Source organism: Ornithorhynchus anatinus, chromosome 4 (genome assembly GCF_004115215.2).
Source record: "Ornithorhynchus anatinus isolate Pmale09 chromosome 4, mOrnAna1.pri.v4, whole genome shotgun sequence".
Lineage (NCBI taxonomy): Eukaryota > Metazoa > Chordata > Mammalia > Monotremata > Ornithorhynchidae > Ornithorhynchus > Ornithorhynchus anatinus.
In genome coordinates, this window is record NC_041731.1 from 65297733 (window position 1) to 65324338 (window position 26606).

At 42.5% G+C, this 26606-nt stretch overlaps 1 protein-coding gene across 1 annotated transcript in view; it reads left to right on the forward strand.

The window, feature by feature from the left end:
* Positions 1 to 19328, forward strand: part of BAALC (BAALC binder of MAP3K1 and KLF4) — a 41532-nt gene extending 22204 nt beyond the window's left edge. The window contains exons 2-3 of the mRNA XM_029063409.2: positions 7158 to 7327; positions 18944 to 19328. Coding sequence (XP_028919242.1) covers positions 7158 to 7327; positions 18944 to 19054 — 281 coding nt within the window. The 3' untranslated portion in view covers positions 19055 to 19328. The remainder of the gene's footprint in view (positions 1 to 7157; positions 7328 to 18943) is intronic.
* The last annotated feature ends 7278 nt before the right edge of the window (positions 19329 to 26606 follow it).

Sequence of the window (26606 nt, forward strand, 5' to 3'; positions counted from 1 at the left end):
TGAGTACACTGCTCTGCACATAGTAAGTGCTCAATAAATACGATTGAATGAATGAATGCTCTGCCCACAATAAGTACTCAATAAATATGCCTGATTTTTATGAACCATTCTATTAGCAAAATGAACAGCTGCTGCCTCTCTGGCCCTTTAAAGGATCTCTGAGTGCTTGCTCTGATCATTACTTTGCAGGACTTGCATAACAATCATCCGCATGGTTCCACAGCTCACCTTCTGATAATAAGGAGAGAAACCTCAGCTACCATTGCTGGCTCACAGCTGGGCTCCAGGCAGAGCCAGTACTAGAGGTAGCATAGGGACAAAAAAAATCTGACTGGCTCCAAGGCATGAACCCCTCACAGATGGGAGAATCCTCCAACAGTCTGACCAATGGGAAAATGAGCATTAGGTTTCAGCATGCAAACATTTCCAGAGGGGAAATTGGGGTGCTGTACATCTTTTCTTTTTGCTTCTTGTCCAAAAAATGAAAGAAGGGGATCATTCAATCTGTCACCGAATCCTTCATGACATCTCTAAAATCTTCCCTTTCCTCAGCATCCAGGCAGCTACCACGTTGATCTAAGCCCTTATCCTATTCTACCTCGATTACTACATCAGTCTCCTTTGCTGCCTACCCTGCCTACTGACTCTCCACGCTCCAGTCCACACTTTACTCTGCTGCCCAGATCATTTTTCTACAAAACTGTTCAGTCCACGTTTCCCCACTTCTCAAGAACCTCCAGTGGTTGCCCATCCATCTTGGCATCAAGCAGAAACTCCTTACCATCAGTTCTAAACCACTCATTCAGCTTGCCCCTCTGATTTCTTACTACAATCCAGGCAGCACACTTTACTCATCTAATGCCAACCTACTAACTACACTTTGATCTCAACTATCTCACCACCAATCCCTCACTCACATCCTGCCTCCTGTCTGAAACTTCTTCCTTCTTCATAGTTGACAGACACTCACTCTTCAAAGCCTGATAAAAAGCACATCTCCAAGAGGTCTTTCCTGATTAAGCCCTCATTTCTCCTTCTCCCACTCCCTTCTGTGTCACCCTTGCACTTGGATCTGTACCCTTTATTCACCCCACCTCACTTATGCATGTTTCCATTATTTATTCATATTATTGTGTCTCCCCTTCTAGACCATAAATTCGTTGTGGGCAGGGAATGGAGTGTGTTTCCAACTCCGTTATATTGTACTCTCACAAGAGCTTACTACAATGCTCTGCACACCGTTCAATTAATATTGTTGACTGACCATTCCACTTACCCACACGGTCACCGTGGGGATTGCAATTTCCAAACTCTTCCTCTAGAACCTAACTGTGGAAGGCAACCTCGCTTGCAGCTAAACAGTATTGAATGTGGTCACTTAGAATAATAATCATGGTATTTTCATTCTGGAAGGGATATTAAGAAAACATCTGGTCACCTTCCTTCCTACCAGCTAAGTAAATAACTAACCCACTGGGAAGTAGCATGGTGTAGTGGATAGAGCATGGGCTTGGGAGTCAGAAGGTCATGGGTTCTAATCTTGGCTCCTCCCCTTGTCTGCTGAGTGGCCTTGGACAAGTCACTTCACTTCTCTGTGCTTTAGTTACCTTGTCTGTGAAATGCGGATTAAGACTGTGAGCCCCATGCAGGACAGAGACCGTGTCCAATCCGATTTGCTTGTAGCTACCCCGGCATTTAGTACAGTGCCTGGCACATAGTGCACATTTAACAAATGCTACAATTCTTATTATCCTTCTTTCCTAAAGATTTCTTTCCTTGGTAGCCCATTTCAGATAGGCAAGAAGTTCTTTGCTCCTATCGATTTGGTACCAATAAACTCTTGGTCTGAAAGCATTGCCTGTCTTCAGAAATCTGTTCTGCCTTCTCATTTTAAAAGTTTTTTTTTTCTGAGCATTTATTTTGTTCCAAATTTGTGTTTCAGAGATCCCTGAATCAGCTCTGAATTGATCTTCATTTTTATTCACAAGACATTTTCTAAAACTGATCTAAGTGGTTTTCTTTCTTTTTAGCCCATTTTGAAACATTATATAGTTAAGTGGCTTTCATTTTAGTAGGATTGAAATTAAGTATAATTTATCAGCACTTCAAAATTCAGTCTATATTTAGAGACAATTTTAAGAAGCTCAATATCTGCTAGAAAAATTGAATCTTTTAGTATTAAGACCTCATTTAAACTATCACCAGATAAAATTTGTTCTTGAAAACTTTCATTCCTTACTGCAGAGACAGATTATAGGAAGCTATTACAAGGTGTTTGTTTTTGAATTGCATCACCCAACAATGCAGTCATTACTTTGCCCAAAGATACATTTTAAGTAAGATTTATTCAGTCTTGGCTGCAGTAATTCAAGAAATAAAACTAAAATTGAGATTCCACTACTTAATACTCCATGTATCTAACACCCTGCTTCCTAGACGAAGAAAACACAGCACAGATTGGCTATGACATTTTGGGGGTATCATTCTTCCAAGCCCTTAGAACAGTGCTCTGCACATAATGACCGCTCAATAAATACCAATGAGGATGATGATTCTTGAAATTACGGTCACTGAGGAAGGCAGAGTGAAGTGCTTTTTTTCTTGGGGAAAAGCTAATAGACTCATCAAAGATATATTTCCCCTCAGTAGCTGTCTTGTAGTGAAACTGTGAGGCTCAATTATTGCATCCGATTCCATCAGTTGGAGCTATGGCAGAACCTTTATAATTAATCAATCATATTTATTGAGCCCTTATGCTCAGAGCACTGTACTAAATGCTTGGGAGAATTACAATGTAACTGAGTTGGTAAATACACTTCAGTCATAGTTATTGAGTGTTAATTGTGTCAAAACCACTGTATCAAGCACTTTGGATAGTACGATACAACAGAGTTGGTAGACATGTTCCCTGCCCACAGTGAGCCCACAGTCTAGAAGGGGAGACAGATTTTAAGATCAATAAATAAATAATGGGGAGGTACATAGTGCTGTGGGTCTGAGGGAAGGGTTAACAAAGGGTGCAAATCCAAGAACAAGGGTGACAGAAAGGAGTGGGAGAAAAGGAAATGAAGGCCCAGTCAGGGAAGGCCTCTTGGAGGAGTCATGCCCTCAATAGAACTTGGAAGGTGGGGAGAGCGATCCTCTGTCAGATATGAAGAGGGAGGGTGCTCCAGGCTGGAGGCAGGATGTGGGAAGAGGCTGGCGACGAGATAGACGAGATTGAGATACAGTGAGTTGGTTGACACTAGAAGAACGAAGTGTGCAGCCTGGGCTGCAGTAGGAAAGCAGCGAGGTGAAGTAGAATGGGGCAAGGCGATTGAGTATAACTTTGAGAAAACACAGATCGTTTACCTCTTCTAGCCATGTGACCAGGTAAGAACAGAGGAATGGCTTTTCTGTGTTTTTCAGAACTCATCAAGAACTCATCAAGAAGACGCTGCTTAGAGAAGCAGCGTGGCTCAGTGGAAAGAGCCCGGGCGTGGGAGTCAGAGGTCATGGGTTCGAATCCCAGATCTGCCACTTTTCATTCATTCGATGGTATTTATTGAGTGATTACTACGTGCAGAGCACTGTACTAAGTAGTTGGAATGTACAATTCGTCAACAGATAGAGACAGATAGAGACAGTGGAAAGAGCATGGGCTTGGGAGTCAGAGGTCGTGGGGATTAGAACCGCTGCCACTTGTCAGCTGTGTGACTGTGGGCAAGTCTCTTAACTTCTCTGTGCCTCAGTTACCTCATCTGTAAAATGGGGATTAAGACTGTGAGCCTCATGTGGGACAACCTGATTACCCTGTATACCTCAGTACTTAGAACAGTGCTCTGCACATATTAAGCACTTAACAAATATCAACATTATTAGTATTATTATTAAAATTATTGCCAGACTATATGAATTTTTTCAGGGGCCATATTCTAAGCTCACTATTCTTTTTGATTCTAACAGAAAGGATTGCATGGAAGCTCAAGGGAAAAGGAAAAGGAATCCAATAGGAAAATGGAAACTTTGCCTTCCAAAATATTTAGGAGAGATTTTGTCTTCTCTTCCTCTAGTCTGTATATTTAGGGATGAGAATAACATGTAAGTCAAAATTGTTCTTGCTGCTCTGAGAGGAAGCTGCTGTCTCTAATAGTGGTGATTTTTAAACGCATTAGGGAGGACATGTTGTTCTACAGATATTGAAGGGGAAGTACGTCAGAGTCAGAGTCAACCTCAGCTTCTCTCAGGGAACTGAGCTTCCCAGACCTCTTGTCAGGGAAAAAAGTAACAACTCATCCTTAACTTGTTTTTTCTGAAAAGCAAAATGAAATTAAACCTGCTTTTAAATGCTTGTCCATCAGAGACATAAACACACTAGTTGGCCCTGGTCAGTATATCGAAAATCTCCCTTTCTCTGCTAGCTGTCTTCCAGATAAGCTGTGTTTTGCAATCTTCCCTTCCTGTGCCCAACCTCCCTTAAATTTGTGTCTCAGTCAGACCATATTTACTGAGCACTTATTGTGTGCAAAGCACTATACTAAATGCTTGGGAGAATGCAATTCAACAATAAACAGATTCCCTGCCCACTGACAAACTTAAGGTCTAGACAAACCCCTCCCCATTTGCTTAGCCCTTCCCTTCACTCTGCTGGTTCTCTTAACTCCAAACTCATCCTACCTGCCTTAGTGTTTTAAAAACAATTTATCCGAGTCCTCCAGCTTACCTCCCCCCCCCCCCCCCCCGCAAACCTCAAGATAAAATCCTGAGCAAATGTACTCAAAATTCAGTACCTGAAGACATTCCACAAGATTGCCAGAGTGTGTTCTGGCTTGCTGGCTAGGGAGGTGGAGAGAGACAGAGAGGGAGAGTGCGAGAGAGAGTGCGAGAGAGAGAGAGGGAGAGAGAGAGAGAGAGAGAGAATTCCTTAATGTGAAGTGCTAATTGGCTCTAATTATCATTTGATTCTGTGAAATATAGGCCTCTGCTGTCTGGGATTGTAATTTATAATGGTATTTATGAAGCACTTACTATGTACCAATCACTGTATTAAGTGCTGGGGTGGATATAAGATAATCAGGTCAGATACAGTCTTTACCCCACAGACGACTCACTGTCTAAGAGGGAGAACAGGTAATAGATCCCCATTTTACCACTGAGGAAAACGAGCCACAGAAAAATGAAGTGAGTTACCCAAAGCCATAAAGCAGGCAAGTGTCAAAGCCTGGATCAGAACCAGATACTTAGACTACTGGGCCCATGCTCTTTCTACTAAACCACGCAGCTCTCTCCAAGGTGTTGCTTGGAAGAAATTGGTCAATTTATTGACCACAACAGTGCCACCCCAGCATAGAAAACTGGGAGAAGACTCCAAGGGGTAAAGGGAGGAGAAAGACAACATTTGAGTCTCTTCCCCTGGGCTGGTGAGCTGGGTGGATGAGGAGAAGGGAAAGAGGAGTGGGACAGGGGTCACATAGGTGGTGGACTGTGAGCACTTTGTATGCAGGAATGCTTCTGTTGTTATACTGTACTCTCCCAAGAGCTTAGAACAGTGTTTTGCACACAGTAAGCGCTCAATAAATACGATTCAATGAATGAGTGAATGAATGAATAGTGGACAAAGGGAAGGGAGGTTTCACCGTGGCTCCAGGGATTGCTTTGGCCCTCTGGAAAGAAGGGAGAGTTAGAGTGGAGAGTTGGGAAAGTGGGAAAGTGAGGGTTGTTGCTCTCAGAGTGGTTGAATGGGGTGCTACCTCAAGCCTGGGGTTCCTGCTCCCATTCAAATGGTGATTTTATTGAACGGCTACTGAGTGCAAAGCAGGATTGTCTCTATCTGTTGCTGAATTGTACATTCCAAGCGCTTGGTACAGTGCTCTGCACATAGTAAGCGCTCAATAAATATTATTGAATGAATGAATGAATGAATGAATGAATACTAAGCATGTGAAAGGTACACCACAAGGAAAACCCATACTTTCTGCTCACAAAGAGCTTACAATCTCATGGGGGAAAGAGAGACAGAGTGGTGGAAGGAGGAGGAAAGACATGGGTAAAATAAGTAGAAGTGCTTGTTCTAGGCTGTATGCTCTGTGAGGACAGGAATGCTTCAACCAGCTCTGTTGTATTATACTTTCCCAAGCACATAGTATGGTGTTCTGCACACAGTAAGTACTCAGTAAATACCATTGACTGATTGCAAATATGTCCAGCTGGAACATCAGAATAAATAATCGAATATACTACTGACTGTATATACATAAGTGCTGAGAAATCGGCTGCTGAGATAATATAGTTTAAGGTGTTGGGAATTAATAGGGGATGGCTTCCTGGAGAAAGTGGGACTTGAGGGCTTCATCGTGTCCTCAGAACGGCACCGCCATCCTGAGTATGAAGTAGTTACTTGAAAATTCTTGAAGATCCTTTGATGGAGAGTGCTTTAGGGCAAACAGATGTTCTTCCACAGAATAAATCATTGGAAAGAATTTGTTAGACATGCTAAAGAGTGGTTACTACATTCAGCATTGTGGTAGCTGGGCTTTTAAAGCAGATTTCTCAAATGCCTGGCTTTAGCCCAACAACCAGCCATATGGCTCCGGGTTTAGTCAACTGTAGGTCATTTAACTGAGGATTTAGGTCTTGTAACAAATCATAATCGATCATATTATTGAGCTCTTACTATGTACAGAACACTGTACTAGGTGCTTGGTGGAGTACAATGTAACAGAGATGGTAAACATGTTCTTCGCTTACCAAAATGATCTTGCAGTCTAAAAGGAGCTTACAAACCAATGTAAATAGCTTATGTAAAGAAGACTTTCCAAGTATCTAATGAACTGACAACTTAATATATGCTTCCCAGGAAATAAAACCTAATAATATAGCTTGGAACAAGTGCATATTGTTAAGTTGTTCACAGAGTAAGTGCTCAATGAATACTTTTGATTTTATTAATTTTTTTAATTTTTGATTTTAGTAATAAAATCTACACTTATTCAGTGTCTCTTATCTGAAACCCTCATAGCTCTTGACATCTTGAAATGAATCTCATAACAACTTCAGGAGGTAAATGATGGTAAAAGTTGTAAACTGGGGTGGCGGAGGGATGGGGGTGGATCTCGAGTGCCACTTTATTGCAGGAAACATTTAGTAGCTTTATTCTGTTCTTGGTTTTCCTCACCCAGGCATTTTGGAAGATGGACTATCAAGTCAGACCTGTGTCACCCTGCCCTCAGCTGCAAGTGGAATAATGAACACCGAGAAGAAAACTAGCTGTGGCACTCAATGTACCAAACCCCCGGTCCATGGCTCAGGAACTCAGACACAGAAACAGAATGGCTTTAGAAGTGCGGAGGTAGGAATGCAATTATGTGACTAACTTCAGTGCCAGGAGAATTACTTTTGACCATGTTCCATCTTGGAGTCCAGCCCTGTTTAGTACCCTGGAAACTACGAGAGGTGTTTAGATCAAGATGGCAAGGTATTTAATCAGCACCCTTTTGAGACTCCTCTAGACTGTAAACTTGTTATGGCAGGGAATGTGCCTGTTAATTCCTTTGCATTGTATTCTCTCAAGTGCTTAATATAGTGCTCTGCATATAGTAAACTCTCTAAAAATATCACTGATGGATTGATTGATCGATAGTACCAATGTCTCACGTGCCAGAACAGTTAGGTTTTATTCAGTCTGTGTTTTCACTGAATGAATTAAGTGATGATCATGATATTTCTTTTCTTTTTTTATGGCAGGTGTTAAGCACTTACTCTATGCTACCACTGTACTAGGCACTGGCATAGATAGAAGCTAATCAGGTTGGACACCATCCATGTTCCACATGGGACTGACAATCTTAACGCCCATTTTACAGATGAGGAACTGAGGCAAAGAGAAGTTAAAAGACTTGCCCAAGGTCACACAGCAGACAAGTTGTGAGTCCCTCTGACTCTCAGGCCCGTACTCCATCCACTGAGCCACGCTGCTTCTTTTGGATTCTTAATCACAGTTTTGTTTGTGGAAGCACATCTTCTGTTCTTAGCATTTTCTGCCTTGAGCCACATTTCTCAGAGCTCAGCAAGAGCCTTTCCAAGAGGAAGTTGAGTGAACGATTCCATTCTGAAGACCTAGTCTGGGGAATAAGATGTAGCTGCTGGGCAAGAGATACACTAAAAAAATCAGCAGCTGAAGGAAGAAAGTTTAAATGTTATGAAGAAGTGTTGCTTGTCACTTGGAGTCCTAAACATCAGGAAAACAGCACTAGGGGCCCTGTCCCAACTCTCTGAGGATGGTATATAGGTGGTAGGGCTAACAACAGCCAAGCATCCAGAAGTAATAACACTTGTTAATGAAAATAATAATCAATAATTATGATATTTGTTAAATGCTTACTATGTTCCAGGCACTGTACTAATACTGGGATAGATACAAGTAAATCCATTTGGGTGCAGTCCCCTGTCCCATATGGGACTCACAGTCTCAATCTCCATTTTACAGATGAGATCACTGAGGCACAGGGAGGTGAAGTGACTTGTCCAAGGTTACACAGCAGACAAGTGATGGAGCCAGGATTAGAATCCATGACCTTCTGACTCCCAGGCCCGTGCTCTATCCACTACGCCATGCTGCTTCCAATGGTTTGTTATATATAAACCAGCCTGTTATGGATTTGATTTTTGGCCCTGAGCAAAGCATAATTGCTATGATGGACAGCTCACGAAGCCAAGTGCTGGGCACACCTCCTTCCCTCTTCAGAGCAAACTTTTTCAAGTATCAAATTTGTGATTAGCCAGTCTTTGGTGCTGATAATTTTAGCAGTAGTGATGGTATTTATCAAACTGTTCTATGAGCTAAACATTGAATTCAGTATCAGAATAAATACTCCATTGTCTTTCTATTTGAGTTTCAAAAACAAGAGTACTTGCTTCATTATCACTGTATATGCTTCCACTCTAAGGCATATTAATAAAGAGAAAGACAGATGCATTTTGGGTACTATCACTATCTGATGAGCACAGGAATGGAGTAAGCACACTGAGCATTATGGGTTAGTGGTATGATATCGGCTGGGGGACGGGGAGCGAGGGGATCATCTTCAGAGATTTCAACTCACAAGGGGAGAGCCATGTTCTACTGTTTTGCTATTTCCCCTATCTATAACCTACTTTAATGTCTGTCTCCCCTTCTAGATTGTAAGCTCCTGTGGGTAGGAAACATGTCTACCAACTCTGCTGTACTTACTCCGTCAAGTGCTTAGTAAAATGCTCTGCATCCAGTAAGCGCTGGATAAATAACATGGATTGACAGGTAGAGTGACAGATCGATTGACAGAGAATTGGCCAAAGAATGAAGTCATGACCTTAGCTCCAACTTTTGAGGAAATTACTCCACCATCAATGCCATATAAATTCAGAGATCACCTGGATCTTATGCCATTCCTGCAGAAACCTTCAAACAAGGGGATAACTTAGTAGTAGTAGTAGTAATAATTACACTAATAGCAATAATAAATAGTATTTGTTAAGCACTTGCTAAGTGCCAATGATTTTAGTAATTGCTGGGCTAGATACAAGATAATTAGGTCAGATATAATCCCTGTCCCACATGGAGTTCACAGTCTAAGAAGGAAGAATAAGTTTTGAATCTCTGTTTTTAAACCGAGACACAGAGAAGTTAGGTGACTTGCCCCAGGTCACACAGCAGGCAAGTGGGAGAGCCAGTGTTAGAACCAGGTCTTCTGACTCCCAGGCGCTTACTCTTTCCATGCTGCTTCCTTGACACCTGTGATATTGAAAAATTGCCACAAGGCTTCAAAGAGTCTAGTATAAGCATCACTTCAAGAAAAATAATGGGACAGGTCTTCATTTCTGACTTCTGCTTCAGAGAAGCAGCGTGGCTCAGTGGAAAGAGCCTGGGCTTTGGAGTCATAACTCATGAGTTCGAATCCCAGCTCTGCCACCTGTCAGCTGTGTGACTATGGGCAAGTCACTTAACTTCTCTGTGCCTCAGTTACCTCATCTGTAAAATGAGGATGAAGACTGTGAGCCCCACGTGGGACAACCTGATTCCCCTGTGTCTACCCCAGCGCTTAGAACAGTGCTCTGCACATAGTAAGCGCTTAACAAATACCAACATTATTATTATTATTATTTCTGGCATACTATCTAGAATCTTTCTGGCCAGGATCCTGAAGAATAGAAACAACCATGAACTTCTGAATCACAGTGTGGCCTCTGGTCAAAAGACAACACAGGAGAGATGAGCACTGTGCAGGTCAGAGAATGGAGAAGTGTAGGGAGAAACACCAAGCTGTCTTTATTGCACTTGGAGACCCTACAAAATCAATCAATGGTATTTATTGAGTGCTTCCTGGGTGCCGAGCACTGTACTAAGCACTTGGGAGAGAAAACTATAACAGTTGGATGACACATTACCTGCCCACAAGCATTTGAGGTTATCAACAAAACAGAGTTGGAGCAATTAAGTAAATTTGGCTGCTCAGAGAAGTTCACCAAAACCCTTGGCAGGGAATGTACCTGTTATATTGTTGTGTTGCACTCTCTCAAGTACTTAGTACAGTGCTCTGCACACAGTAAATGCTCAATAAATATGACTGAGTGATTGAAAACCCTAAGGCTACTCTACAATAGTAGGGCTGACAAAATGATGCTCTGCCTGACCCTTCACTAATGCCACTGTTCTAATCTCTCCTCTGCCAATTGCTTTCAGTGTGAACTTAGGCAAGTCCCTTGACTTCTCTGTGCCTCAGTTTCCTCAGCTGTAAAATAGGGACTCAATATATGTTCTCCCTCCTACTTAGACTGGGAGCCCCAAGAGGGACAGGGACTATGTCCAATCTAATTGACCTGTACCTACCCCAGCACTTAGAACAGTATATGACACATAGTAAGCTGTTAGCATGGCTTAGTGGAAAAAGCACGGGCTTGGAAGTCAGAGGTTGTGGGTTCTAATCCTGGATCTGTCACTTATCAGCTGTGTGACTTTAGGCAAGTCACTTGATTTCTCAGTGCCTTAGTTACCTCATCTGTAAAATGGGGATTAAGTCTGTGAGCCCCAAGTGGGACCAACCTGATTACCTTGTATCTAACCCATTGCTTACAATAGTGTTTGAGACATGGTAAGCGCTTAACAAATACCATCATTATTATTATTATTACTATTAAACAAATATCATTAAAAAATTTGAGTAAATAATGGTTCTGTAGAAGATCAATCTATTCCACGTTTCTACATTCTGGATGTGACTAGGGAGCAAGAAGCCAGTCAGATTGTGCTTTCAATCTACCAGGAAACTCTTCTGACTCAATATGTCATTGCATTATGGTTTGATCACTGTAATTTTCCAGCCCTGACGGGTCCAAATTTCTTTCTGGCTCAGATAGCTGTCAAACAGGTGTTTCATAGACCTACAGACTCGGACTGGCCAGTTTGTCTCTACCTGTGAGGTGGGTGGGAATGGGAGGAGGCAGTGAAGGCAGAGTTTGTATGGAGTGGGTGTGTCTTTTTCAGGTGATGAATTTTTCTCCTATTCCCCTCTCTCTTCATCTTCTATTTTTCTCTCTATTTCTACCACAAACTCTCAGAAATTATTACCTTGGTAATTTCAAGGGTCAGTAAATAGCCAGGAAGGAAGTCAAATCCTCTTGTCTTGCCTCCTATCAAATGTTTACTGTGTCAATTGAACTTTCCGTTTCTTCTGATCTTGTACCTTGGTGAACGAAGATAATAATAATGATAATAATAATAATAATGATAATAATAACATTAATCCACTAGGCCATGTTCTGCTACTACTGCTGAACCATGAATGTAAAAACATTCGAGAAGAGGTGTGGTATAGCGGATAGGGCACAGGCCTGGGAATCAGAAGGACCTGGGTTCTAATCCCAGCTCCACCAGTTATCTGCTGTATGATCTTGGGCAAGTCACTTCACTTCTATGAGCCTCAGTCACCTCATCTATAAAGTGGGGATTAAAACTGTTAGCCCCGTGTGGGATATGGACTGTGTCAAACTCAATTACCTTGTATCTACCTCAGCACTTAGTGCATTGACTGGCACATAGTAAGTGCTTGACAAATATCACAGTTATTATTATTCCAGCAGTTGCAACTGAAGCACTAATTTGGCTAATCTGGAAGTACCATCATTCATTTCCAAGTGCCTGATTTCCCAAGGACTCAGTACTGGTCTCTAGGGCTCCAGGACACTGCACAATGTTGAACAATTTTAGTCATCATTCTGCCTCTTCAATGGCAGGAACCATTCAGTTGGAGCTGGGAGGATGTGCAAGTATCATTTCAAGAAACCTGCCCATCTAGCAAACAGAACAGGAAGTTAATCAGCTCACTCTCCTCTTGCCCATTCAACTCTCCTCCAACAGCCAAATGAGTACAATTAGCATCCTTTGCCTTAGCCACCTGTCTAGAGTGAAGCCTGTCTGGGAAGCCATCTGTAATCAAAAATGATTGGCCAAAAATCCATCCCTGAGTGCAACCACAGATGTTCCCTTCAAACAGCTTTCGCTGAACTTGTGATATATGATTAGAGCTTCAAACTGCAAATTTAAAATTTTTTAAAAACCCAGCTTTTCTCTTGTTCATCATTTCCAGTAAATTAAAATTCCCAAGTGGAAATGTACTGAGTCCTAGCAATCTTGTTGGTTTATTTCTTGTCATCACTGATAAATTGCTTCGATTTGAAGTTTAATCAATAAATCAGTGGTCTTTGTTGAGTGCTTACTGGGTACAGAGCCTTATACTAAGTGCTTGGGAAAGTATAATCCAATAGAGTTGGTAAACATGGTCCCAGCCCTCAAGCAGTTAAGCCTAGAGAATGAAAAATTCCAGATCCACTATCTTGAAGGCAGGGCTGTTTTAACCTAGGGACAGAAGAAGAAGCCTCTAAGGGAATTTCCTCATCAAGAAGGCTCCCAGACTTCCCAAGCCATAGAGAGATCTCACAGCCAACAAAGGAGCCCCTCATCCATCCTGTCTCAGTATAGTTACCACTCCAAGAACAATCCAACATGCCAGACTGTCCAGAGCAATATGTTTTATTGAAGATGGGTGGATATCATGGCTCTCCCACACTGGCAAACTAGAAGGGGGTCACTGACCTGCGCAGCAAAGATCGCAGTCAAACAAGCCCACTTCTTCCTTCCAAAGTCTCATGTTCCTCCCTAGTTACACCCTCAGAGTGGATCTCCTTACACTTGATGTTTCTCTGGGGGTGGGGGAAGGGGATGCCATGCAGCGTGGCTCAGTGGAAAGAGCACGGGCTTTGGAGTCAGAGGTCATGGGTTTGAATCTCACCTAGGCCACTTGTCAGCTGTGTGACTGTGGGCAAGTCACTTCACTTCTCGGTGCCTCAGTTGTCTCATCTGTAAAATGGGGATTAAGACTGTGAGCCCCAGTTGGGACAACCTGATTCCCCTGTGTCTACCCCACCGCTTAGAACAGTGCTTGGCACATAGTAAGTGCTTAACAAATACCAACATTATTATTATTATCACTTGTGGAGGAGGCTGGTATGATTTCATCTCTCTCTGTCCCTGTTCTCTTGGATTCTGATTTGTTATAAACTGTCATCCTAATGGTCTCCCTCCATGGTCAGGGGTTTCCTCCTTATACAATCACTTAACTTCTCGGTGCCTCAGTTACCTCATCTGTAAAATGGGGATTAAGACTGTGAGCCTCTCGTGGGACAACCTGATTCCCTTGTGTCTACCCCAGCGCTTAGAACAGTGCTCGGCACATAGTAAGCACTTAACAAATACCAACGTTATTATTATTATTATTATTCCTCTCTGCCTGCTTCTTTGTTTCATTTCTTCCTGTTTGCTGAAGACAATCTTCTGCCGTTCTTTAAGACAACCTCCAGACATTCTTACTCTTTCATCCTGCCTTTGCTGTTCACAATCTCTGAACGTTGAAGATAATGGACCCAGGGTATTTATTGAGAGCTTACTGTGTGCAGAGTACTGTACTAAGCACTTGGGAGAGTACAATGCAGCAGAGTTGGTAGACATGTTCCCTGCCCACAAGGTGCTTACAGTCTAGAGAGAAAATCACTTTTGCTCCTTTACTGCTATCAAAAATTGCCTCAATCTGCCTTTTCTGCTCATGTCATTTTCCCCTCAAAGATTTTCAAGTACTCCAAAACCTTGTATATCAATCATTCCATCAGGCTTCCTCTGCTCTGTATCTACCAGAGGATTAATCTGTCCCTGTCTGGGAGATTGGGTGTTGTTTAAAGGAATATTGGTAGGAGGAGAGAAGAAAAAGAAACACCACATTTGTGAGAAAAGGTGAATAAATAGGCATTATAGAGCTGTGAGACTATTGTGGTAATTGTTAAGTATCTTGTTTTTGCTAAACACTATACTGAGTACTGGAGTAGATACAAGATAATCACATTGGCTATGGTCCCTCTCCAAATGGGCTTACAGTTCAAGTAATAATGATGATAATAATAATAATCATAATAATGATAATAATAATCATGATAATGATAATAATAATTGTTAAGCACTTATTATGTGTCAAGTTCTGTTCTAAGTGCTGGGGTAAATACAAGTTAATCAGTTTGGATACAGTCCCTGTCCCATGTGGGACTCACAGTCTAAGTAGAAGGGAGAACAGGTATGTAGTCTTTATTTTGCCGATGAGGAAACTGAGGCACAGAGAAGTTAATTGGAGCTGCTGAAGGTCACACACAGTAGGCAAGTGGGAGACGTGGGATTAGATCCCAGGTCTCCTGACTTATAGATCTGTGCTCTATCCACTAGACAAAACTGCTTATCTACAGCACAGGGACAGAAAAAGGATTAGATTCAGCCAAGCAAGAAAATGAAAGAGGTACTTGCCATCACTGAAGTGACACTTTCTCCTCCAACATTATAAAAGAAAATAAATTAGAGGACAAACTGTGTACTTAAGAACCACATCAAAGAGAATAGAAATGTCTGCGTTCTCTGAGGCCACAGGCATAGAAAGGTCATAATCATATGGTATAAAAAAATTACACATCAGCTTTCTCCTAGGAACTGAAAACAGTGTCTCCTAGGAACTGAAAGTGCTATCTCAATAGTTCTCACAGTATCTCAGAAAAGAAAGGGCTGACCGGTATTGTTCATGTCATCTCAGGGCTGAAAAACTAGGGTAACCATGTGGTAGCTGGAGTCTATAAATGCCAGCCTAAAGACTAGGGTTGGAGAAGTAGCATGGCTTAGTGGGTAGAGCACCAGCCTGGAAATCAGAAGAGCCTGGATTCTAATCCCTGCTCTGCCACTTGTCAGCTGTGAGATCTCAGTTACCTCTTCTGTAAAATGGGGATTAAGACTGTGAGCCCAATTTGCTGATGTCCACCCCAACGTTTATTATAGTACCTGGCATATAGTAAGTGCTTAACAAATACCACTAATATTATTATTATTATGGTACTCTAATCCCGTTCTCAGAATCCAAGATAGGGGACGGTGTGCATCTGTACCAGCCTGGGCCTTTAAAGTTTCCTCATTTCTAAAATGAGAATTGCAATATTATCCAGCCAAATTTCCCCAGAAAAACCTTATCTGACCAAGTAGTTACTTCTTTCACTAGGGAAGCAGCATGGCTTAGTGGAAAGACTCCGGACTCGGGAGTCAGTGGTCATGGGTTCTAATCCCAGCTCCGCCACTTATCAGCTGTGTGACTCTGGGCATGTCACTTAACTTCTCTGTGCCTCAGTTACCTCATCTCTAAAATAGAGATTGTCTATGAGGCCCATGTGGGACAACCTGATAACCTTGTAGCTACCCCAGCACTTAGAACAGTGCTTGGCACATAGTAAGCACTTAAATACCATCATTATTATTAGGAATTTACTTGTCAATTGGAACCTTAGATGCCTGACTTTTGCAGTTACGTTTGTCCTGTTTCATATGAGTTTTGTTAGTGCTAGAGCCTGAATGTGGTAATAATTGTATTTAACATTTTATAGATGAGGTAACTTAGGCACAGAGAAGTTGTGTCTTACCCAAGGCCCACAGCAGGCAAGTGGCAGGGCCAGGATTAGAACCCAGGTCCTTCTGACTCTCAGGCCGGTGCCCTATCCACTAGGCCACGCTGCTTTTCTATTGAGACTGTCGGTCTCTGGCATCAGCCCTAATGTGGGAGGAGAAGAATGATGAGGAGAGGGAGAGGACTAAGATGCCACAATAGCGCAAGATGCAATCTCATTCAGGAGCCCAGGGAGGGTTCTGAATCAAGGCCACTGCAGGGGACAATCTCTGGTAATGTTAGGTTGATGTCAGTGGTTTTTATCCTATGTAGATTCCAGTCAAAAACTAATTTTTTGGCCCCTGGAAAAAACCGTCGACACCTGTCCCAGGCAGACTTGGCCATAGTCTCATATCTCTAGACTGTAACCTCATCCTGGGCAGGGAATGTGCCTACTGACTCTGTTATATTGTACTCTCCCAAGTGCTCAGTGTGGTGTCCTGCACACAGAAGGCACTCAATAAATACCACACTTGATTAATGGGGAAACAGATGAGAGTTATTCAAGAAGCAGCCTAGTGGAAAGAGTCTGGACCTAGGGGTCGGAGGCCCGAGGCGCTGGGTTCTAATTCAGGCTCTGCGAAGTGTTTCCTTTGTGACCTTGGGCAGGTCATTTAACTTCTTTGTGCCTTAGTTCTCCTGTTCTCCCTCCTACTTAGACTGTGAGCCCCATGTGGGACAAGGACCCTGTCCAACTTGATTATATCTACCCCGCGCTTAGAACAGTGTTTGAACCATACTAAGCACATAACAAATACCATAAAAAGAAAATAAATACAACTAATTGGTTGATTGATTCAAGAATTCAAAATTGAAATTCTGGATTTTCTGACTTGATTTTGATTACAGTGTCAATATGCTTTGTTCGGAGCTTAAAGACAAGAACTTCAGAACCTAAAAAAGATCGTTACAGAGGCTATGCACAAAGAATAGTGATCCTGGGACCAAGGCAATGTTTTTCAGGAGATTCCACTCAGAATTAGGAGTTAGGGGAAGTCGTTCAGTCACACTAGGTAACTTATAAAGGAAGGATTGTCTTGGAATCTGAATATCTATGAACAACTAAAAGATTGGGAGCCTTGAACTTAAATTCTAAATTATTATCTGTTGAGGTTTCAGAGTTGTAAGCTTTCAGATTCAAGCTTTTAAATACTCTTGGGATGTGCCATATGAAGTGCAAATCAGGCAGAAATTTGCCTAATAATGGTTTTACTTCATAAAACAAAAAAACTTTTTGGATAAAGAAATGTCATGCAATCAGACACTGGTTCACCTATCCCAATTTTCTGTCTTTAACATTCACAGTGCCCTGGTTGACATCCCACATTTTGTCTCTAATAACCCATGTTGGATCGCTCCTCAGTTCAAGGCAGTCCACTGTGCAGGGGGAGAGCAAACAACTACCTTATGGCAGTATTTAGCAGTTGTGAAACATAACGAATGGGAGACAAAATTAAGCAACTAGAACCAAATGGTTCTAAATTGAGACGCAGCATGGTTTAGTGGATAGATCACACACCTGAGAGTCAGAAGGACCTGGGTTCTAATCCAGGCTCTGACACATGTCTTCTGTGTGACCTTGGGTAAGTCACTTTACTTCTCTGAGCCTCAGTTCCCTGGTTTGTAAAACGGGGATTAAGAGTGTGTGCCCCATGTGGGTCAGGGACTGTGTCCAACCTGATTCACTTATATCTACACCAGTGCTTAGAATAGTGCTTGACACAGAGTAAGTGCTTAACAAGTACCATTATTATTATTAATATTAGTAAGTAGTGGGTGGGATGGGGGTGCCTGCTTTTAAAGGAGAATGATTGTACAGACATTCTCAGAAATCCTGAGGGCCTGCTATCTGCAGCGGGAGTTTCCCGATGCTGATGATGGAGCTTCCCACCAGATACAGTAGATTAACCTTGGGCCTGAGAATCCAGGACCAAGAACCTACCTGCACAGGGGAGTGGTTCTTCGTGGTAATGGCTTGGGTGGCATTCATTCATTCAATCATATTTATTGAGCATTTACTGTCTGAAGAGCACTATACTAAACACTGTACTAGGAGAGTACAATATAAAAATAAACAAGCACATTTTCTGCCCAACAACAAGTCTACCACTCTTCTGTCCCTGAGAGCCATGTTCCCGATGGGACATAAACTGCAATGAGTCGAATCCAGGCAGGACTGTAGCCCACTGCAAAGTGCAGATGTGATCTTCCCCCTCTTTAAATCAACTACAGGCAGAACCAGAAACTAGAATCCAGGCATCTTTCAACTGGACTGACAGCAGGGTGGGGGTGGGCCGGGGGGTGGGGGTGGTTCTTCAGGGAGTAGATGATGGCATGATTGAACCTTACTCATTCATTCATTCATTCAATCAATCATATTTATTGAACACTTACTGTGTGCAGAGCACTGTACTAAGTGGTTGGAAAATACATTGTAGGGGAAGCTCTCTTATCAGACACAATCTGGGTGTTGGTTCCTTTTCATTAAATTTTTTCATGTTGAATATAGTTGTTCTTTCATAAAGATTGTTTTGAAAAGAAAAATCTATACTCCTCTAACATTAACCAAAACTATGGCCTGGATTTGGCTGCTTCTAATTGCTAAGAACTAAAAACCCAACTGACAGCTCGGAAAGTTATAATCTAATTAAGGAGAGAGAAAAAACCCACAAAGAGTGAATATTCAAAAAGAGCTTTTTGCATTCACCTTTTCATAGGAACAGGCTGGCCCTTACTATTGATATCTGTTCCCTTTGTAAACATGACCTACAGAAAAAAAAAAATCGGAGACCAGTTGCTCTTTCCCATGATGATTTTTCTAGTGAATGTCTCTAACCACCTAAAAATGCCAGGGCTATGATCTTTGAAGGTCTCCCTCCTGAAACTCATTAAATTTTCTTGAACCTTTCCAACAGGTTAAAAGGGATTCCAAGAGGGTACCTTCAAAAGAAGTCACCAATAACGTTCCAAAAAGCATCAGACCAATGGACAGTGATAGAAGAATCACGAAGAACTGTGTTAATTGACTACGTTTTTCCCCCAGAAGCACCAGTGGACTTCTCTATGCTTTGGTGCACTTTAACTGAGTTTGCTCAAGTAAGGAGCCTGAAGATCTGTGAATGCTCATTGCTGAATTGTGAGATGCTGCTGAGGAGTGCCTTGAGAGACTTTGGATTACCTGGCAGCCAACAGCTGCAGATCCTGTTTGGACATCCACAGACCTATCTTTATCAAATGCCTTGGCACAGCACTAAAGAGATAATAAACCACTAATGTGCCATTCACTTTTTCTCTCTCCAAGACCAGTGTTGTGTTTTTATGAGACTCCAGATTCTCCATGGCCAAGGTGGAAGTAGCCACGGGCCAATTCTTGAAAAGGAGACATTCCCCACAAATATGCTATCTCTGGATGGAAAGGCCTTGCATAAGTACTGAGCTTTTCTAGTTGTACTCCTCTGGCCTTTTTAAGTTTCATCGAACTTTCCTTTTCTATTTCCTCTTAAGATGGGTTTCATTAAGCTTCCAATCCGATATCTGTGAAGTAGAAGGAGAGAAACAAGTGTGGTGTTCTGACTTTGTAAATTTGAATTTGGGACGGTGACTGAGTCAGCTGGGGGCAAAGCCATGGAATGACTTTGGGAGTGAATCTGTTCTTGTCATCAAGGGCCCCAGGATCACTGTATGCCTAGTGGATAGAGCATGGGCCTGGGAGTCAGAAAGGCCTGGTTTCTAATCCTGGCTCCACCACTTGTTTGCTGTGTATGACCCTGGGCAAGTTACTTCACTTCTCCATGCTTCACTTCTCTCCTCTGTAAAATGTGGATTAAGACTATGAGCCCCACATGGGACAGGGACTGGGGCCAACCTGATTAGCTTGTATATGCCCCAGCAATCAGTACCGTGCCTGGTATTGTAGTAAGCGCTTAACAAATACCACAACCATTATGGTTGTTATATATTATTGTCTATTTCACGCTCCTGGCATTCTGGGTTCATTTTCAACCTTGAAAACAATAATATCGGGTATGTAACTGTGGTGTCTCTAACTTTTCATTTTGAATGCAACTGTGAATTTGGGGGCAGGCTTTGAGGTGGGAGGGCTTCAAGGGGATGAGACTTTAAGAGGATATGGTTTTTAGGGGCAGAAGTCCCTCTCCTTTTCTTTCCTCCAGCCTGCAGTTGGGTGAGGTTCCGAAAGCTCCCGGTCAGCCCCCTGAAGCCTGGGAAGCGGGGAGGAAAAGCCTTACCTGTCCCAGAGTCCCCTGGGCTTCAAAGCCTCAGCCTGTCCAGAGTACAGAGAAATAAGATGAAAAGGAGCAAGGAAAGGGAAGAGGAGGAATGAGAAGAAGGGGAGGAGACAAAGAGAAAGAAGGAGGAAGAAGGGAAGAAAGGGAAAAAGGGAGAGGAATGAGAGAGGTTATTTACTCTCTGCTGCCACCCAGTTTCTGCCATCTTCTTCTAGAGCGGTGGCTCCTATTAACTGGAATAGAGAAGCTCTGGCAAAAGGCCCATGACAGACTAGTTGTCAGTCAATCGTATTTATTGAGCGCTTACTGTGTGCGGAGCACTGTTCTTAGAACTTGGGAGAGTACAATATAACTGAATAAGAGATACATTCCCTGCCAACAGCGGCTATAGTAGCCGGCCCCAGGATGTTTACCGTGCTGCCACGATGCCCCCAAACATCCATCTTCCCTCAAGAGCACCCATCTTGTATCCAGGTTCTTCCCCCTGACTACAGTGACTTCCTTCACTGCCATGGAGTTGATGTTTCTGTGTGACTGACGTTTCTGAGAGGAAACCAAGTACTGTTGACTCCAATGGGCAATTTGACTCTTACAGAACCGAGGCTGAGTGTTCAATCAATTAATCAATCAGCTCAATAAAGAGCGTTTACTGGGTGCACTTAATAAGTACTTGGTATCTGTACTAAGGGTGTCCACAAATAGCAACTCTCACCCTCTCAGCCACCTTCATTAGCAGGATGGTCTGGGCTGAGCCAGAACCCAAAAGACAACTGCTACTGGGCCCAGAGTTGCCTCTCTCCCTCTTCCAGGAGAAGACTGAGAGAACAAGTCCCACTGAGAAGCAGCAGGGTCTAGTGGAAAGAGCACGGGCCTGGAAGTCAGGGGACCTGGGTTCTAATCCTGTCTCTGCCACTTGTCTGCTGTGTGACCTTGGGCAAGTCACTTCACTTCTCTGTGCCTCAGTTACCTCATCTTTAAAATGGGAATGAGTCCTATGTGGGACAGGGACTGGGCCCATCTGAATTAGCTTGGATCTACCCCAGCGCTTAGTACAGTGCCTGGCACACACTAAGTGCTTAACAAATTCTGTTAAAAAAAATCCAAGCCCAATGGATTGATAGAACTAGGCTTTGTTTTATCAGTGAATGGAAGAGTGGTCAAGTCAAGTTTGGTTTGGAGTTTCAGATTCCCCGCAGGACAGAACTGGTCCTGAAAAACCCATTTTGATCGGCCATGATGATCAAATATCAGTTGTGTCGGGGATTTAATTTCTTTGTTTCCCCTTTCATTAAATGTCTCAAAAGAATTAAGATGGCCCCCTAACCAAAGAGAGACAAATGTCCAACTCCCCAATAAAACTAATTTTCTCCACTCTACCCAACCACCCCTTGCCTTGGGCCCCTGGCTTGCCTACACAATTTCTGTATGGGCTCTAAGTTATTTTAATGCAAATTTCTAAGGTGTGGTTTTAATATCATGCAAGAAAGCATGCTGGTGTTGGAAGCATTGGGAAAGCATTTTGAGCTTGTATAGCATGACCTGAGATTAGGCAGAGGAATGTTAGCTAAATTTTATATTTTGTTTGCCATGTCTTGGCTTTCATTGTTTCCCACCTAGTGGATTTTTAACTAATTAACTTCATCTGCCTGACATAATTATCATTAAAATATTTAAATTCAGTCACTTTCAATAGCTCTCTCTATATCTCATTCCTTATTCCGATCAAGATTTGATCTCTAATGAAAGAATCTGCTGTAGTTCTAAAATTGTAGGCTTGGCTGAATTCTTTAGCACTTTCAGATAAGTAGCAAGTTACATCTTTTGCCTGATATCTTACCTGAAACTTGAAGTCAGAATCCTTCAGATGTTGCAATTTTCTGTCAATATAGAAACTCTGACATCCCTTAATTATCAGGTTCTAGTTCCTCTTTTCAGAATCTGTTATATTAAAGTTATTCAATAATGAGATGGTTTCTTTCCCTGCTGTAGATAGAAATACTGTAATTGTCTGAGGATCCCCTTCCTAGACTTAGCCCACTTGCTCTCACAGAAAAATGTAAATGCCTGTGCAAAGTATTCTCAGAAATTATTTGCACTCAGTCAGAATTAAAACCCGAGCTGCTCTCAATCAATTGATTAATGCTATTTAATGAGTGCTTACTGTGTGGAGAGCACTCTACTAAATTTTTGGGAGAGTACCATTCAGCAGGGATGTCGCACCTTCCTGATGAAAATGGTGTCTTTCTTTATTCCTCAATCTGGAATCTGCCTTCAATTCGCCTTTGGACTTCATGTTGCTTCTTCTCTGATCACTGAGCTGGGCTTTGCAAATTTTGTAAAACAACAAGTAATTTATCGACATGATTTAGACTATTTTCAGATCGATTTCTGCTGCTGCTCTGCTTCACGCCTTGCACTTCCTGTTTTCTCCTGAATGTAGCTTGTCCTTTCAAGACATATCATATTCCCCTAGCTCAGTCCTTGCTTCTCAATGATTGAAATAGGTGGGACTGCCCTAAGAGAGCCCAGATGAGGCTAAAAACTTAATTCCTACTTTTGCAGTAGGTCAATCAGTCAATTTATGGTATTTATTGAGCACTTACTGTGTGCTGAACACTGTGCTAAACACTTGGGAGAGTATAATATCATTGAGTTGGTAGACTTGTTCCTTGCCCATAAGGAGTTTCCAGTTTCCAGGGCAAGATCTGCATCTATACCCTCTCTGGACTGAGTCCAAGGTGATGTTGAACCTTGAAACTGAAGCCGAGCCTGAGAGGTCTTGGAACAGGGTGGGGGGAAGGCTGAGAAGTTCAAGGACCAGAACTTTCTTAAATCCTTCTCTTTCTTTCTCTCCCCTCTGTGCTTTCCTCCCCACCTCCCCACCACAAAGTGTCAACTATCCTGAAACTGCCGAACTGTTTATGCCAGTCCTTAAAACCGGTTCTGTTCGGGAGTACAAGTTTTGTTTCTTGTTCTATTACTAAAGGCCTAGTTTTTGCACTAGATCAAAGATAAAGGGAGTTTGAGAAGCAACTTGATCTAGTGGATAGAGTAAGCCTGGTGTGGGCAGGGATTGTCTCTCTTTATTGCTGAATTGTACTTTCCAAGCGCTTAGTACAGTGCTCTGCGCACAGTAAGGACTCAGTAAATTCGATTGAATGAATGAGTCAGAAGGTCATGGGTTCTAATCCCAGCTCCGCCACTTGTCTGCTGTGTGACTTGGATCAAGTTGCTTCACTTCTCTGTACCTCAGTTTCTTCATCTAGAAAATGGGGGTTAAGACTGTGTACCCATGTGGGACAGGGACCGTGCCCAACCTGATTATCTTGTATCTACTCCTGTGTTTAGTAGTGCCAGGCAGATGGTAAGCGCTTAACAAATCCCATTAAAACAAAAAAGAGTAGCACTTCCATCAACAGCTATATAAACAGCCTTCTGTTTTTAGAAATAGTGTGCAGTAATGGGCAGGGCTGGTGTCAGATATTTAGCTTTCCTGAGGCAGAGAAAAATTTGCCCTCTGCTCTTCTTGCTACGCATGTAGTGTTCCCTATGGCATCATTGTCAATATCATTATTGAAGAAAAGCAGCATGGCCTGGTGGCAAGAGCACAAGCTTGAGAGTCAAAGGACATGGGTTCTAATCCTACCTCCACCACTTCTCTGCTGTGGAACCTTCGGCAAGTAACTTCACTTTTCTGTGCCTCAGTTACCTCATAGGTAAAATGGGGACTAAGACTGTGAGCCCCTTGTGGGACAGAGACTATGTCCAACCTGATTATGTTGTATCTACCCCAGTGTTTAGAACAGTGCTTGGCAAACAAATACCATTGTGCTACATTACATGTGCACATGGAATGTGAGTACGCTGTACACAAGTCCTTTTTTACCCCTGTACTCATAGCGTTTCTCCAAAGTGAACCCTGATGGCCCCCTGGCCACCACCACCGCTGTCTTGCTTCAGAGCCATTTTGTCACACTTCCGAGCCTCTTTTCACACAGGCATTGCTTCTGAGAGCCTGGGCACTTTAAAAATGATAACTACTACTGTGCCCACATCTCTATATTAATGAGACTTCCTCCAGAAAGGAGATAGGTGTCAGCTTGCAGCGAAAGAAGTGTCTCTTCCAAACAGACCAGATAAATATATCTTCATTCTCTCTTGCAAACAAGAATAGCTGGCCGTTCACTTGAGAATAGCTGCATAGTCAGCCTTGGGGAGGGCTACGTGGGCGGTACCATCAGCTCCCTCAGGAAATGTCCCAGATTTCATGCATGATCACATGCATAATCTCATGTAAAGGGCCTAAACAAGTGTTTCTGGGGCTTTTAAGTTCAAGACTTGGACACAGTCTCTCTAGGGACTATACCTCCCAGAAATATGTAGGGCATACAAGCTCTACAGTCAATCAAGCAATCAGTGGTATTTATTCATTCATTCATTCAATAGTATTTTTTGAGTGCTTACTGTATGCAAATGAGAGCTTGTTGTATGCAGAGCACTGTACTACATGCTCCTCTAGACTGTAAGCTCATTGTGGACAGGGAATATGCCTGTTCATTGTTACATCATACTCTTCCAAACACTTAATACACTACTTTGCACATAATAAGTGCTTAAAAAATACGATTGAATAAATGGGAAAGTACAATAGTACAATTGAGTTGGTAGACACAATCTCTGTCCACAAGGAGCTTTCAGTCTACAAGGAGGAGCTTACAATCTACAGCTATAATCTAGGAGCAGCATGGCTTTGTGGAAAGGGCATGGGCCTGGAAGTCAGAGGCCCTGAGTTCTAACCCCTGCTCTGTCAGTTGCCTGCTGTGTGACCTTGGGTCAATAGCTTTACTTATCCATGCCTCAGTTTCCTCACCTGTAGAATGGGGATTCAATACCTGTTCTCCCTCCTAGTTAAACTGTGAGTTCCAGGGACTGTGTCCAACCTTGGTTAACTTGTGTATACCCCAGCCATTAGAATAGTGCTTGACATATAGTAAGTGCTTAATAAATGTAATAATAACAATAATGATAATACAATCTCTTTTATCCCTGTGGGACATCTATATTGACTGTCACTTGATTCTACAGCTTATCTAGCCAGGGCCACTCATGAGTATTTGCTAAGTCTTTGCACTAAAACACTATTCTTCAAGCAAAACTAAGACCAATTTTAATTTAAAGTTCTGTGGGTTCCATTAGGTATCTGATAATGTCCTAGCACAGTTCTAGACACACTGTGAAAGTGCACCAGCAGTGGAACCTAAATTTTAAATTTTGAGAAATTGCATGGCAGACAGAAACCACTTAAAAATACCATCATCCTCCTCTTAAAGACGGAAAACAAAAACTGTAATGTACTGTGGCTAGAGAAGCAGAATTTTAGGCTCCTTAGTGGCTCAGCATTCACAGGCACAGCCACGGCCACACTGACTGCTCTTTAAGTGAAGACTGTGAAGTTTCCACGGTCTTCTCAAGGTTTTGTGGAGGAGGTGTCATGTTGCTTGTCTCTTTCCCGATGGAGTGAATGCCAGTACTAAATCCTTTTATGTAGACAACGCCAAAAATCCAGGATGCCTCTGGGTCTATTCACCTAGCATATTGTTCATGAATGTAATATAGAAACTGATCACCTGTAGTAACTGAGAAATTACCTGATGGGGGATTGAAACGTGAAAATCTCTGGACAATAAAATTGTCAGCTCTCATGGTGTATATATAAGCAACTGGAAATAATCAAATGATGGGAAGACCAAATTAACAAGAATACCCAGAGATGCCAGGAAAAGACAATTTCTCTGCCCCATCATCCAGTTTATTTCCCCCCCCCCCCCGAGTCCCACCTCTTCCTTATCCCTGTGAACTCCTGTTGCTTCTGTCTCTGTACTTGGATCCTCAAAAATTAACTGTTTCCTGGGGGAAACTTTCAGGGTCACACAGTTTCCCAGTAGAAGTAAATATTTGAATTTTAGATCTGGTGCTGGCAACTCTAGCATATGGACCAGATGGTAATATAATTCAGCCACCCTGCCTGGCATGCCAGCTTCTAGCCATCATTGGGTATCAGTCAAATCCCAAGTCGCAACTTCCAGTCTCTACATTCCTGGACACATTCCTCCTCAGTTTCCATCACTGTCCTAAGCCTCTCCTGCTCCAGCATGTTGATACAGGAGGCTGAGACATGGGATTCAGAAGCAGTAGCAGCCATGATAGCAGCACAACTTCTGCTGCCTTAATAATTATAATAATCAAGATGGTGTTTATTTGGTGTTTGCACTAAGTGCTGGGGTGTATACAAGCAAATTGAGTTGGACACAGTCCCTATAATAATACCAGT